Here is a 16,252-nt window from a genome sequence, read left to right as displayed (position 1 = left end):
CGAAAAATATTAGGAAACTTCTGTTTTAAATAATTGAATTCCTGTGAAAAATTTTTTATTTATTAAAATAATTGAATTTTGCGAAGAACTTGATAAACATTTTTTTAAAATTATTTATTAAAAAGTAGTAAATAGTAGGTTTTAGTAGATGAGTGCGAGGCCTACTATAGGAAATTGATATTTTTTTTCTCCATTCAAGTCAAACAAATTTGCCCAAATAATTTTTAAAAAAAGAAATGTAACTCTTTACTTATCTTAGTTTATAGAACAAACGTGTAAACAAACGTGTAAAAAATAATTCCTAGAAAAATAAACATTAGTCAACAGTAATGAGACAAATTTTGTAAAAGTTTAAATGAGTAGCGCAAGAAACCAAAATTAGTAACAAAAAAAAACAGTCGAAATGGCATGAGAAATGATGAGAAATTTTCCAATACAAAATAAAACAAAATTTCTTTTTCAACAGATGAAAATAAAAATCTTAATGTCCGAGAAAAAAGGCTTTCTGCGAAAATGAAAACAAATTCTTACCTTTGATTTTCAGATGTACATCAAATAGTTTTTCTCGTTTTTCTACGTAAAGATTTATGTTTCTTTTTGAATATTGAAATTCGTAATAAATCCTATTAATTTTCTAATGTTCTTTTGGTAAAATCCTTTAGAAAATATGGATAAAAAATGAATCGTTTGAATGTTTTCAATCGACAATCGTCTCAATATTTTCAATCGGTTTTGAGGTTAGGTTCATTTCAACAAACTGTCAAAATTCTAAGGCCTTGTACACAATGCTAATAAAAACTGAGTGTAAGTACGTTCTGATTGGTGAATTATTATTTCTCTCTTTAAAAGAATCGTTTTTCAATTGGTTTAGTCCCTTTTAATTACAAAATCTAAAAGAAATGGACAAACTAAAATTACGTCATACTTGTAGCGCCAGTGGGGCAGGGTAATTATTTAATTAATAACAGTGAATACCGATTCATTCATAAATAAGTATTTGCATAATACACTATTTGATTTAAATAGTTTTTTGACAATTTGGAAAATACCAACATGGCTGATATGACCGGCAAGGTATGAAACTAAATTTATGATTTTTATATATTTATTTTTAAATCCCATTTAAGAATTATTTTTTAAAAATAGTAAATATCTAAATAATTATGTAACTTTCTAATCTTATCGTTTTGTTCCATTTACAGTTCACTAAAAATAACTTGTTCAGTTTTATTAAAAAAAGTGATAATAATATAGGTACAAAACTATTTTTAAGTATCGACACTTACTTTTTTAATTAAAAAAACTAATTACAAATTTATAATATTATTAATGTAATTGTTGATGATAGTAATAATAATGATAATGATAACAATGAAATAATGAGAACAATAATGATATTAATTACCATGTACTTCGATTATTATTTTTAGTTCTAATAAATGCTTTTTTAAAAACGAAAGGTTATCAAATGTCGTGCTGCAGTTGCTTGGAAGGAAAAAGAACCATTATCAATTGAAGAAATTGAAGTCGCTCCTCCTAAGGCACATGAAGTGCGAATAAAAGTTGTATCTAATGGTATTTGCCACACTGACGCTAACACATTAGATGGTTTCGACGCTGAGGGAATTTTCCCCTGCATTCTGGGTCACGAGGGTGCCGGACTCGTTGAAAGCGTCGGTGAAGGCGTTAAAGAATTCCAACCGGGTGAATTTCTTATCTTACATCATATAAATTCCAGACCTTGAATATTATAATTTTTTTCGACTATTGAAAAATTATTTGAAAATTAAATTAAATTTTTTTTAAATTTACTTTAAAAATCTGATTATTTTTTTTATATTTTTCAAAAATTCAATTATTTTTAAAAGATTTTATCAAATTTCAATTATTTTTAAAAGACCTGAAATTAAAAAATTATATAATAATAATTATAATATAATTTTCTAAGCTATATTGTAAATAGTATCTAAAAAAAATATAATTTGATTATTGAAATTTTTTTTTGTTCCAGGCGATCATGTCGTTCCACTCTTCATTCCACAATGTGGTGAGTGCAAATTTTGCAAGTCGCCAAAAACAAATCTTTGCAGTAAAATTCGTGCGACACAGGTAAAAGGTGTGATGCCCGATGGTACTTCTCGTTTTACTTGCAAGGGGAAAACACTCGCTCACTTTATGGGATGCTCAACTTTTTCTGAATACACTGTCGTCGCTGATATTTCTCTCGCTAAGGTATTTTGTCGAATTTATAGACAATTACAGGGGGTTTCGTACTCGATATTTTAATTTTGAAAAAAGCAGCAAAAAGTAGTTTTAAGACTGAAAAAAGCAGCAAAAAGTAGTTTTAAGACTGAAAAAATTAGTAAAAAGTACCTACAGCTATGGAAACATTAAACTTGGCTACTCAATTTTTTTTTCATAATTTCTAAATTAAATTACATTAAAAAATAGAATACTTTTTTTTATTTAAATAGGCTATTCATTTTTCCACAGGAATTAAAATATTTTAAATTATTTCAATTTAAAGCCTTTTTGAAAATTTCGAAAAATTACAACTAATAATTTTGTTTCCAAATAAAAATTATAAAATATTATTACAGTTTTACAACGATTAAAATCTTTATTGATTTCAATTTCAAAATTGTGTGAAATTCAATTATTTCTAAAAATTCACGCTCAATTATAATGTAAAATTTTAATTGAAATTAATTTTTAAATCAATTTCTATTAGAAAATTGAACTAGAATTCAATTATTTTTATACAAAAATAAATAATTTTATGAATAATTGAATATTTCTTAAAATTGAATTCTCATAAAGAATTTTCTCAACAAAATTTAAATAATTTAATTGTTGCGAAGAATTTCATTTAAACTTTTTGAAAACAATTAAAATCTTTCAACAAATTTAATTAAAAACGTTCTAAAAATAATGATTAAATTCTAATAAAGAAATTATGTAAATTATTTTAAATAATTAAATTCTTTCGACGAATTTTAATAAAAATTTTAGGAATAATTGCATTTTTCGAAAAATTCGATTAAAATTTTATTAAAAATAATTAAATATTTGCGATGAGTTTTATTATTTATGATAATAATTGAATTCTCCCGAAGTTTATTGATTTTTTTAAAAATAATTCAATTCTTTCGAACAATTTTAATAAATTTTTTAACAATAATAAATTGCATTTTTTGATTAATTAATTTAAAATAGTATTAAAAATAATTAAAATTCTGCGATGAGTTTTATTATTTATGAAAATAATTGAATTGCTTATAGAATTTTATTATTTGTAAAAATAATTGAATTTTCCCGAAGTTTATTAATTTTTTTTAAATAATTCAATTCTTCCGAAGATTTTTATACAAAAATTCCTGAAAATAACTAAATTTCGCGAAATAATATGCATCTGTGAAAATAATTAAATTGTCAAGAAGAATATCATTAAAACTTTTTGAAAACAATTTATATCTTTCAAGAAATTAAATTAGCAATGTATTTAAAATAATTATTGAATTCTTTTCAACAATTTTAATAAAATTTTTACGAATAATTACATTTTTCGAAGAATTTAATTATATTTGTATTATAAATTATAGAATTTCTTGTGATTAAAATTGATATTTATAAAAATAATTGAATTTTTGGAACGAATTTTATTAAACTTTTAAAAAATTTAATTCCCGTGAAGAATTTTATTATTTATAAAAATTATAAAAATAATTGAATCGCTCTGAAATTTTTGTTCTTATGAAAAGAATTTAATTTTTGTGTAGAATTTTATTACAATTTTTTTTAAAATAATTAAAGTCTTCTGTGAATATTTTATTGAAATAGTAAATATTGAAAATAATCGAATTCCTGTGAAGAATTTTTATTTTTTTGAGACTAATTTCTTTATTTCAACAAAGAAAAGAAGAAAAAAGTCGCTTTTAGTATCACAAATCTAAAAAAAGTATCTAATTAGTTGCAAATCGTAAAAAAGTAGTAAATAGTAGGTTTTAGTAGATGAGGACGAAGCTTGCAATTATTTCTATTAGAAAAATAATTAATTTCTTTTTCTTCCGTTTGAAAAAAAGATTGATCCAACTGCTCCGTTGGATAAAGTTTGCCTCCTTGGTTGTGGAATCTCCACTGGATACGGTGCTCCCTTGAATACAGCAAAAGTCGAAGCAGGAAGCACTTGTGCAATTTGGGGATTGGGAGCCGTTGGCTTGGCCACTGCACTTGGCTGTAAAACTGCCGGAGCTTCTCGAATTATTGGAGTTGATATTAATTCCAGTAAATTCGAAAAAGGTGTGTACATTTTCATGCTTTATTTTTCATAATTATTTTGTTTGGATTTGGTTATAAAATTACAAATTTTTGTAATTTGTATTTTTACTTCACTCTTTTATATTTTTATATTTTTTAATATTTTTTACAATAAAAAAGAATGATTGTATATAGTATTTTGTTTATAGTATTCATTTTTGTGGATTCTTGTAAATTTAAATTTATTTTATGCATTGCAGCAAAAGTTTTTGGTTGCACCGAATTCGTGAATCCCAAGGATCACAAAAAACCGATTCAAGAAGTCCTGACTGAAATGACCGACGGAGGTCTCGATTACACTTTCGAATGTGTCGGAAATGTTCAAACCATGGTAATGAATGAATTAATTTAGAAAAATCGTTACTTTATATATATATATAAACAGAAAAAAATTAAATATACGATAAAATTTAAAAATAAAAAAAAACGTTTGTTTACAGAGAGCTGCTTTGGAATCGTGCCACAAGGGATGGGGCACTTCAGTAATCGTGGGAGTTGCGCCTTCTGGTCAAGAAATCAGCACTCGTCCCTTTCAATTAGTCACTGGTAGAGTTTGGAAAGGAACTGGCTTCGGTGGATGGAAATCCAAAGAAAGTGTTCCAAAACTTGTCAAAGAATATCAAGCGAAAAAATTGATTCTTGACAAATTTGTCACTCACACTCTGCCATTGGAGAAAATTAACGAGGGTTTTGAATTACTTCACTCTGGAAATTCGTGAGTCAATACTTTTTCTCCAAATAATTTAACACTTTCCCAAAAAAAATATTTAATTTCTTTCTTTCCAGCCTGAGAACAGTTATTAACTTCTGAGAGAATAATTTTCTACTACTTCCATTAAATTCTGCACAAAAGGTATAGTGAACTTTGTATTTTTGTATAACTTTCTTAAAAAACTGATGATTAAATCATCTTTTATTTTTACCAAATAAAAATTTCTCATTAAAACACAAGGGTATTAAATTATTTCTCTACCCTTTCAAATGAATAGAAATAAAAACAAGAAAAAATTGTGATAAAAGTACAAATATTTATTATCACACCCAGTTTATAAAGATACTTGAAAATTTGACGAGAATTTTTAAAAAAATTTTACCATAATTGAATTTCTGCGAAGAATTTTACTATAATTTTGATAAATAATTAAATTCTTGTGAAGAATTTTATTATTTGTGAAAATAATTGAATTCTTGAGTCGAATTTTATTATTTGTGAAAATAATTGAATTCTTGCGAAGAATTTTTTACAAATCTAATTAAATAATTGATTTTTTTCGAAAAATATTAGGAAACTTCTGTTTTAAATAATTGAATTCCTGTGAAAAATTTTTTATTTATTAAAATAATTGAATTTTGCGAAGAACTTGATAAACATTTTTTTAAAATTATTTATTAAAAAGTAGTAAATAGTAGGTTTTAGTAGATGAGTGCGAGGCCTACTATAGGAAATTGATATTTTTTTTCTCCATTCAAGTCAAACAAATTTGCCCAAATAATTTTTAAAAAAAGAAATGTAACTCTTTACTTATCTTAGTTTATAGAACAAACGTGTAAACAAACGTGTAAAAAATAATTCCTAGAAAAATAAACATTAGTCAACAGTAATGAGACAAATTTTGTAAAAGTTTAAATGAGTAGCGCAAGAAACCAAAATTAGTAACAAAAAAAAACAGTCGAAATGGCATGAGAAATGATGAGAAATTTTCCAATACAAAATAAAACAAAATTTCTTTTTCAACAGATGAAAATAAAAATCTTAATGTCCGAGAAAAAAGGCTTTCTGCGAAAATGAAAACAAATTCTTACCTTTGATTTTCAGATGTACATCAAATAGTTTTTCTCGTTTTTCTACGTAAAGATTTATGTTTCTTTTTGAATATTGAAATTCGTAATAAATCCTATTAATTTTCTAATGTTCTTTTGGTAAAATCCTTTAGAAAATATGGATAAAAAATGAATCGTTTGAATGTTTTCAATCGACAATCGTCTCAATATTTTCAATCGGTTTTGAGGTTAGGTTCATTTCAACAAACTGTCAAAATTCTAAGGCCTTGTACACAATGCTAATAAAAACTGAGTGTAAGTACGTTCTGATTGGTGAATTATTATTTCTCTCTTTAAAAGAATCGTTTTTCAATTGGTTTAGTCCCTTTTAATTACAAAATCTAAAAGAAATGGACAAACTAAAATTACGTCATACTTGTAGCGCCAGTGGGGCAGGGTAATTATTTAATTAATAACAGTGAATACCGATTCATTCATAAATAAGTATTTGCATAATACACTATTTGATTTAAATAGTTTTTTGACAATTTGGAAAATACCAACATGGCTGATATGACCGGCAAGGTATGAAACTAAATTTATGATTTTTATATATTTATTTTTAAATCCCATTTAAGAATTATTTTTTAAAAATAGTAAATATCTAAATAATTATGTAACTTTCTAATCTTATCGTTTTGTTCCATTTACAGTTCACTAAAAATAACTTGTTCAGTTTTATTAAAAAAAGTGATAATAATATAGGTACAAAACTATTTTTAAGTATCGACACTTACTTTTTTAATTAAAAAAACTAATTACAAATTTATAATATTATTAATGTAATTGTTGATGATAGTAATAATAATGATAATGATAACAATGAAATAATGAGAACAATAATGATATTAATTACCATGTACTTCGATTATTATTTTTAGTTCTAATAAATGCTTTTTTAAAAACGAAAGGTTATCAAATGTCGTGCTGCAGTTGCTTGGAAGGAAAAAGAACCATTATCAATTGAAGAAATTGAAGTCGCTCCTCCTAAGGCACATGAAGTGCGAATAAAAGTTGTATCTAATGGTATTTGCCACACTGACGCTAACACATTAGATGGTTTCGACGCTGAGGGAATTTTCCCCTGCATTCTGGGTCACGAGGGTGCCGGACTCGTTGAAAGCGTCGGTGAAGGCGTTAAAGAATTCCAACCGGGTGAATTTCTTATCTTACATCATATAAATTCCAGACCTTGAATATTATAATTTTTTTCGACTATTGAAAAATTATTTGAAAATTAAATTAAATTTTTTTTAAATTTACTTTAAAAATCTGATTATTTTTTTTATATTTTTCAAAAATTCAATTATTTTTAAAAGATTTTATCAAATTTCAATTATTTTTAAAAGACCTGAAATTAAAAAATTATATAATAATAATTATAATATAATTTTCTAAGCTATATTGTAAATAGTATCTAAAAAAAATATAATTTGATTATTGAAATTTTTTTTTGTTCCAGGCGATCATGTCGTTCCACTCTTCATTCCACAATGTGGTGAGTGCAAATTTTGCAAGTCGCCAAAAACAAATCTTTGCAGTAAAATTCGTGCGACACAGGTAAAAGGTGTGATGCCCGATGGTACTTCTCGTTTTACTTGCAAGGGGAAAACACTCGCTCACTTTATGGGATGCTCAACTTTTTCTGAATACACTGTCGTCGCTGATATTTCTCTCGCTAAGGTATTTTGTCGAATTTATAGACAATTACAGGGGGTTTCGTACTCGATATTTTAATTTTGAAAAAAGCAGCAAAAAGTAGTTTTAAGACTGAAAAAAGCAGCAAAAAGTAGTTTTAAGACTGAAAAAATTAGTAAAAAGTACCTACAGCTATGGAAACATTAAACTTGGCTACTCAATTTTTTTTTCATAATTTCTAAATTAAATTACATTAAAAAATAGAATACTTTTTTTTATTTAAATAGGCTATTCATTTTTCCACAGGAATTAAAATATTTTAAATTATTTCAATTTAAAGCCTTTTTGAAAATTTCGAAAAATTACAACTAATAATTTTGTTTCCAAATAAAAATTATAAAATATTATTACAGTTTTACAACGATTAAAATCTTTATTGATTTCAATTTCAAAATTGTGTGAAATTCAATTATTTCTAAAAATTCACGCTCAATTATAATGTAAAATTTTAATTGAAATTAATTTTTAAATCAATTTCTATTAGAAAATTGAACTAGAATTCAATTATTTTTATACAAAAATAAATAATTTTATGAATAATTGAATATTTCTTAAAATTGAATTCTCATAAAGAATTTTCTCAACAAAATTTAAATAATTTAATTGTTGCGAAGAATTTCATTTAAACTTTTTGAAAACAATTAAAATCTTTCAACAAATTTAATTAAAAACGTTCTAAAAATAATGATTAAATTCTAATAAAGAAATTATGTAAATTATTTTAAATAATTAAATTCTTTCGACGAATTTTAATAAAAATTTTAGGAATAATTGCATTTTTCGAAAAATTCGATTAAAATTTTATTAAAAATAATTAAATATTTGCGATGAGTTTTATTATTTATGATAATAATTGAATTCTCCCGAAGTTTATTGATTTTTTTAAAAATAATTCAATTCTTTCGAACAATTTTAATAAATTTTTTAACAATAATAAATTGCATTTTTTGATTAATTAATTTAAAATAGTATTAAAAATAATTAAAATTCTGCGATGAGTTTTATTATTTATGAAAATAATTGAATTGCTTATAGAATTTTATTATTTGTAAAAATAATTGAATTTTCCCGAAGTTTATTAATTTTTTTTAAATAATTCAATTCTTCCGAAGATTTTTATACAAAAATTCCTGAAAATAACTAAATTTCGCGAAATAATATGCATCTGTGAAAATAATTAAATTGTCAAGAAGAATATCATTAAAACTTTTTGAAAACAATTTATATCTTTCAAGAAATTAAATTAGCAATGTATTTAAAATAATTATTGAATTCTTTTCAACAATTTTAATAAAATTTTTACGAATAATTACATTTTTCGAAGAATTTAATTATATTTGTATTATAAATTATAGAATTTCTTGTGATTAAAATTGATATTTATAAAAATAATTGAATTTTTGGAACGAATTTTATTAAACTTTTAAAAAATTTAATTCCCGTGAAGAATTTTATTATTTATAAAAATTATAAAAATAATTGAATCGCTCTGAAATTTTTGTTCTTATGAAAAGAATTTAATTTTTGTGTAGAATTTTATTACAATTTTTTTTAAAATAATTAAAGTCTTCTGTGAATATTTTATTGAAATAGTAAATATTGAAAATAATCGAATTCCTGTGAAGAATTTTTATTTTTTTGAGACTAATTTCTTTATTTCAACAAAGAAAAGAAGAAAAAAGTCGCTTTTAGTATCACAAATCTAAAAAAAGTATCTAATTAGTTGCAAATCGTAAAAAAGTAGTAAATAGTAGGTTTTAGTAGATGAGGACGAAGCTTGCAATTATTTCTATTAGAAAAATAATTAATTTCTTTTTCTTCCGTTTGAAAAAAAGATTGATCCAACTGCTCCGTTGGATAAAGTTTGCCTCCTTGGTTGTGGAATCTCCACTGGATACGGTGCTCCCTTGAATACAGCAAAAGTCGAAGCAGGAAGCACTTGTGCAATTTGGGGATTGGGAGCCGTTGGCTTGGCCACTGCACTTGGCTGTAAAACTGCCGGAGCTTCTCGAATTATTGGAGTTGATATTAATTCCAGTAAATTCGAAAAAGGTGTGTACATTTTCATGCTTTATTTTTCATAATTATTTTGTTTGGATTTGGTTATAAAATTACAAATTTTTGTAATTTGTATTTTTACTTCACTCTTTTATATTTTTATATTTTTTAATATTTTTTACAATAAAAAAGAATGATTGTATATAGTATTTTGTTTATAGTATTCATTTTTGTGGATTCTTGTAAATTTAAATTTATTTTATGCATTGCAGCAAAAGTTTTTGGTTGCACCGAATTCGTGAATCCCAAGGATCACAAAAAACCGATTCAAGAAGTCCTGACTGAAATGACCGACGGAGGTCTCGATTACACTTTCGAATGTGTCGGAAATGTTCAAACCATGGTAATGAATGAATTAATTTAGAAAAATCGTTACTTTATATATATATATAAACAGAAAAAAATTAAATATACGATAAAATTTAAAAATAAAAAAAAACGTTTGTTTACAGAGAGCTGCTTTGGAATCGTGCCACAAGGGATGGGGCACTTCAGTAATCGTGGGAGTTGCGCCTTCTGGTCAAGAAATCAGCACTCGTCCCTTTCAATTAGTCACTGGTAGAGTTTGGAAAGGAACTGGCTTCGGTGGATGGAAATCCAAAGAAAGTGTTCCAAAACTTGTCAAAGAATATCAAGCGAAAAAATTGATTCTTGACAAATTTGTCACTCACACTCTGCCATTGGAGAAAATTAACGAGGGTTTTGAATTACTTCACTCTGGAAATTCGTGAGTCAATACTTTTTCTCCAAATAATTTAACACTTTCCCAAAAAAAATATTTAATTTCTTTCTTTCCAGCCTGAGAACAGTTATTAACTTCTGAGAGAATAATTTTCTACTACTTCCATTAAATTCTGCACAAAAGGTATAGTGAACTTTGTATTTTTGTATAACTTTCTTAAAAAACTGATGATTAAATCATCTTTTATTTTTACCAAATAAAAATTTCTCATTAAAACACAAGGGTATTAAATTATTTCTCTACCCTTTCAAATGAATAGAAATAAAAACAAGAAAAAATTGTGATAAAAGTACAAATATTTATTATCACACCCAGTTTATAAAGATACTTGAAAATTTGACGAGAATTTTTAAAAAAATTTTACCATAATTGAATTTCTGCGAAGAATTTTACTATAATTTTGATAAATAATTAAATTCTTGTGAAGAATTTTATTATTTGTGAAAATAATTGAATTCTTGAGTCGAATTTTATTATTTGTGAAAATAATTGAATTCTTGCGAAGAATTTTTTACAAATCTAATTAAATAATTGATTTTTTTCGAAAAATATTAGGAAACTTCTGTTTTAAATAATTGAATTCCTGTGAAAAATTTTTTATTTATTAAAATAATTGAATTTTGCGAAGAACTTGATAAACATTTTTTTAAAATTATTTATTAAAAAGTAGTAAATAGTAGGTTTTAGTAGATGAGTGCGAGGCCTACTATAGGAAATTGATATTTTTTTTCTCCATTCAAGTCAAACAAATTTGCCCAAATAATTTTTAAAAAAAGAAATGTAACTCTTTACTTATCTTAGTTTATAGAACAAACGTGTAAACAAACGTGTAAAAAATAATTCCTAGAAAAATAAACATTAGTCAACAGTAATGAGACAAATTTTGTAAAAGTTTAAATGAGTAGCGCAAGAAACCAAAATTAGTAACAAAAAAAACAGTCGAAATGGCATGAGAAATGATGAGAAATTTTCCAATACAAAATAAAACAAAATTTCTTTTTCAACAGATGAAAATAAAAATCTTAATGTCCGAGAAAAAAGGCTTTCTGCGAAAATGAAAACAAATTCTTACCTTTGATTTTCAGATGTACATCAAATAGTTTTTCTCGTTTTTCTACGTAAAGATTTATGTTTCTTTTTGAATATTGAAATTCGTAATAAATCCTATTAATTTTCTAATGTTCTTTTGGTAAAATCCTTTAGAAAATATGGATAAAAAATGAATCGTTTGAATGTTTTCAATCGACAATCGTCTCAATATTTTCAATCGGTTTTGAGGTTAGGTTCATTTCAACAAACTGTCAAAATTCTAAGGCCTTGTACACAATGCTAATAAAAACTGAGTGTAAGTACGTTCTGATTGGTGAATTATTATTTCTCTCTTTAAAAGAATCGTTTTTCAATTGGTTTAGTCCCTTTTAATTACAAAATCTAAAAGAAATGGACAAACTAAAATTACGTCATACTTGTAGCGCCAGTGGGGCAGGGTAATTATTTAATTAATAACAGTGAATACCGATTCATTCATAAATAAGTATTTGCATAATACACTATTTGATTTAAATAGTTTTTTGACAATTTGGAAAATACCAACATGGCTGATATGACCGGCAAGGTATGAAACTAAATTTATGATTTTTATATATTTATTTTTAAATCCCATTTAAGAATTATTTTTTAAAAATAGTAAATATCTAAATAATTATGTAACTTTCTAATCTTATCGTTTTGTTCCATTTACAGTTCACTAAAAATAACTTGTTCAGTTTTATTAAAAAAAGTGATAATAATATAGGTACAAAACTATTTTTAAGTATCGACACTTACTTTTTTAATTAAAAAAACTAATTACAAATTTATAATATTATTAATGTAATTGTTGATGATAGTAATAATAATGATAATGATAACAATGAAATAATGAGAACAATAATGATATTAATTACCATGTAGTTCGATTATTATTTTTAGTTCTAATAAATGCTTTTTTGAAAACGAAAGGTTATCAAATGTCGTGCTGCAGTTGCTTGGAAGGAAAAAGAACCATTATCAATTGAAGAAATTGAAGTCGCTCCTCCTAAGGCACATGAAGTGCGAATAAAAGTTGTATCTAATGCCCTTTGCCACACTGATGCTTATACATTAGATGGTTTCGACTCTGAGGGAATTTTTCCCTGCATTCTGGGTCACGAGGGTGCCGGACTCGTTGAAAGCGTCGGTGAAGGCGTTAAAGAATTTCAACCGGGTGAATTTCTTACCTTACATCATATAAATTACAGACCTCGAATATTACAACTTTTTTCGACTATTAAAAAATTATTTGAAAATTAAATTAAATTTTTTTTAAATTTTTCAAAAATTCGATTATTTTTAAAAGATTTTAACAAATTTCATTTGTTTTTAAAAGGCCTGAAATTACAAAATTATATAGTAATAATTATAATATAATTTTCTACGTTATATTGTAAAAAAATATCTAAAAAAATATAATTTGATTATTGAAAATATTTTTTGTTCCAGGCGATCATGTCGTTCCACTCTACATTCCACAATGTGGTGAGTGCAAATTTTGCAAGTCGCCAAAAACAAATCTTTGCAGTAAAATTCGTGCGACACAGGGAAAAGGTGTGATGCCAGATGGTACTTCTCGTTTTACTTGCAAGGGTAAAACACTCGCTCACTTTATGGGATGCTCAACTTTTTCTGAATACACTGTCGTCGCTGATATTTCTCTCGCTAAGGTATTTTGTCGAATTTATAGACAATTACAGGGGGTTTCGTACTCGATATTTTAATTTTGAAAAAAGCAGCAAAAAGTAGTTTTAAGACTGAAAAAAATAGTAAAAAGTAGCTTCAAGACTGAAAAAATTAGTAAAAAGTACCTACAGCTATGGAAACATTAAACTTGACTACTCAATTTTTTTCATAATTTCTAAATTAAATTACATTAAAAAATAGAATACTTTTTTTTTATTTAAATAGGCTATTTATTTTTCCACAGGAATTAAAATATTTTAAATTATTTCAATTTAAAGCCTTTTTGAAAATTTCGAAAAATTACAACTAATAATTTTGTTTCCAAATAAAAATTATAAAATATTATTACAGTTTTACAACGATTAAAATCTTCATTGATTTTAATTTCAAAATTGTTTGAAATTTAATTATTTCTAAAAATTCACGCTCAATTATAATCTAAAATTTTAATTGAAATTAATTTTTAAATCAATTTCTATTAGAAAATTGAACTAGAATTCAATTACTTAAATACAAAAATAAATAATTTATTGAATAATTGAATATTTCTTAAAATTGAATTCTCATAAAGAATTTTCTCAACAAAATTTAAATAATTTAATTGTTGCGAAGAATTTCATTTAAACTTTTTGAAAACAATTAAAATTTTTCAAGAAATTTAATTAAAAACGTTTTAAAAATAATTATTAAATTCTAATAAAGAAATTATGTAAATTATTTTAAATAATTGAATTCTTTCGATGAATTTTAATAAAAACTTTAATAATAATTGCATTTTTCGAAAAATTCGATTAAAATTTTATTAAAAATAATTAAATATTTGCGATGAGTTTTATTATTTATGAAAATAATTGAATTCTCCCGAAGTTTATTGATTTTTTTTTTAAATAATTCAATTCTTTCGAACAATTTTAATAAATTTTTTAACAATAATAAATTGCATTTTTTGATTAATTAATTTAAAATAGTATTAAAAATAATTCAAATTCTGCGATGAAATAATATGATTATCTGTGAAAATAATTAAATTGTCAAGAAGAATTTCATTTAAACTTTTTGAAAACAATTTATATCTTTCAAGAAATTAAATTAGCAATGTATTTAAAATAATTGAATTCTTTTGAACAATTTTAATAAAATTTTTACGAATAATTACATTTTTCGAAGAATTTAATTATAATTGTATTATAAATAATAGAATTTAACTAATAGAAAAGATAATTGAATTTTTGGAACGAATTTTATTAAACACCTTTAAAAAATTTAATTCCCGAGAAGAATTTTATTATTTATAAAAATTATAAAAATAATTGAATTGCTCTGAAATTTTTGTTATTTATGAAAAGAATTGAATTTTTGTGTAGAATTTTATTACAATTTTTTTTAAAAATAATTAAAGTCTTTTGTGAAAATTTTATTGAAATAGTAAATATTGAAAATAATTGAATTCCTGTGAAGAATTTTTATTTTTTTGAGAATAATTTCTTTATTTCAACAAAGAAAAGAAGAAAAAGGTCGCTTTTAGTATCACAAATCTAAAAAAAAGTATCCAATTAGTTGCAAATCGTAAAAACAGTAGTAAATAGTAGGTTTTAGTAGATGAGTACGAAGCTTGCATCTATTTCAATTAGAAAAATAATTAATTTCTTTTTCTTCCGTTTGAAAAAAAAAGATTGATCCAACTGCTCCGTTGGATAAAGTTTGCCTCCTTGGTTGTGGAGTCTCAACTGGATACGGTGCTGCCTTGAATACAGCAAAAGTCGAAGCAGGAAGCACTTGTGCAATTTGGGGATTGGGAGCCGTTGGCTTGGCCGCTGCACTTGGCTGTAAAACAGCTGGAGCTTCTCGAATTATTGGAGTTGATATTAATTCCAGTAAATTCGAAAAAGGTGTGTACATTTTCATGCTTTATTTTCCATAATTATTTTGTTTGGATTTGGTTATAAAATTCCAAATTTTTGTAATTTGTATTTTTATTTCACTCTTTTATATTTTTATATTTTTTTTATATTTTTTACAATAAAAAAGAATGATTGTATATAGTATTTTGTTTATAGTATTCATTTTTGTGAATTCTTGTAAATTTAAATTTTTTTATGCATTGCAGCGAAAGTTTTTGGTTGCACCGAATTCGTGAATCCGAAGGATCACAAAAAACCGATTCAAGAAGTCCTGACTGAAATGACCGACGGAGGTCTCGATTACACTTTCGAATGTGTCGGAAATGTTCAAACCATGGTAATGAATGAATTAATTTAGAAAAATCGTTACTTTATATATAAACAAAAAAAAATTAAATATAAGATAAAATTTAAAAATGATGAATGGAAAAAACTCTTTTGTTAACAGAGAGCTGCTTTGGAATCGTGCCACAAGGGATGGGGCACTTCAGTAATCGTGGGAGTGGCGCCTTCCGGTCAAGAAATCAGCACTCGTCCCTTCCAATTAGTCACTGGTAGAGTTTGGAAAGGAACTGCCTTCGGTGGATGGAAATCCAAAGAAAGTGTTCCAAAACTTGTCAAAGAATATCAAGCGAAAAAATTGATTCTTGACGAATTTGTCACTCACACTCTGCCATTGGAGAAAATTAACGAGGGTTTTGAATTACTTCACTCTGGAAATTCGTGAGTCAATAATTTTTCTCCAAATAATTTAACACTTTCCCAAAAAAAATATTTAATTTCTTTCTTTCCAGCCTGAGAACAGTTATTAACTTCTGAGAGAATAATTTTCTACTACATACTTCCATAAAATTCTGCACAAAAGGTACAGTGAACTTTGTATTTTTGTATAACTTTCTTAAAAAACTGATGATTAAATCATCTTTTATTTTTACCAAATAAAAATTTTTCATTAAAA

The 16,252-nt window shown here is 24.9% G+C and overlaps 3 protein-coding genes across 3 annotated transcripts; all 3 read left to right on the top strand.

Moving 5' to 3' along the window:
* Window positions 1-913: 913 nt before the first annotated feature.
* Window positions 914-5,265, top strand: LOC122502352 (alcohol dehydrogenase class-3-like). The gene is made up of 7 exons (XM_043612395.1): window positions 914-1,074; window positions 1,461-1,704; window positions 2,012-2,232; window positions 4,083-4,299; window positions 4,518-4,648; window positions 4,758-5,032; window positions 5,104-5,265. Exons 1-7 carry the CDS (start codon window positions 1,054-1,056, stop codon window positions 5,126-5,128), a joined length of 1,134 nt encoding a protein of 377 aa, XP_043468330.1. The 5' UTR covers window positions 914-1,053; the 3' UTR covers window positions 5,129-5,265.
* A 1,237-nt stretch (window positions 5,266-6,502) lies between these two features.
* On the top strand, window positions 6,503-10,854 carry LOC122502290 (alcohol dehydrogenase class-3-like). Its single transcript, XM_043612292.1, has 7 exons — window positions 6,503-6,663; window positions 7,050-7,293; window positions 7,601-7,821; window positions 9,672-9,888; window positions 10,107-10,237; window positions 10,347-10,621; window positions 10,693-10,854. Exons 1-7 carry the CDS (start codon window positions 6,643-6,645, stop codon window positions 10,715-10,717), a joined length of 1,134 nt encoding a protein of 377 aa, XP_043468227.1. The 5' UTR covers window positions 6,503-6,642; the 3' UTR covers window positions 10,718-10,854.
* A 1,236-nt stretch (window positions 10,855-12,090) lies between these two features.
* LOC122499286 (alcohol dehydrogenase class-3-like) lies at window positions 12,091-16,252 on the top strand. Its single transcript, XM_043607587.1, has 7 exons — window positions 12,091-12,251; window positions 12,638-12,881; window positions 13,157-13,377; window positions 15,066-15,282; window positions 15,501-15,631; window positions 15,743-16,017; window positions 16,089-16,252. Exons 1-7 carry the CDS (start codon window positions 12,231-12,233, stop codon window positions 16,111-16,113), a joined length of 1,134 nt encoding a protein of 377 aa, XP_043463522.1. The 5' UTR covers window positions 12,091-12,230; the 3' UTR covers window positions 16,114-16,252.

Source organism: Leptopilina heterotoma, unplaced genomic scaffold, assembly GCF_015476425.1.
Source record: "Leptopilina heterotoma isolate Lh14 unplaced genomic scaffold, ASM1547642v1 Lhet_0, whole genome shotgun sequence".
Lineage (NCBI taxonomy): Eukaryota > Metazoa > Arthropoda > Insecta > Hymenoptera > Figitidae > Leptopilina > Leptopilina heterotoma.
Note: the sequence above shows the minus strand (reverse complement) of the source record. Positions and strands in the feature narration are given on the sequence as shown.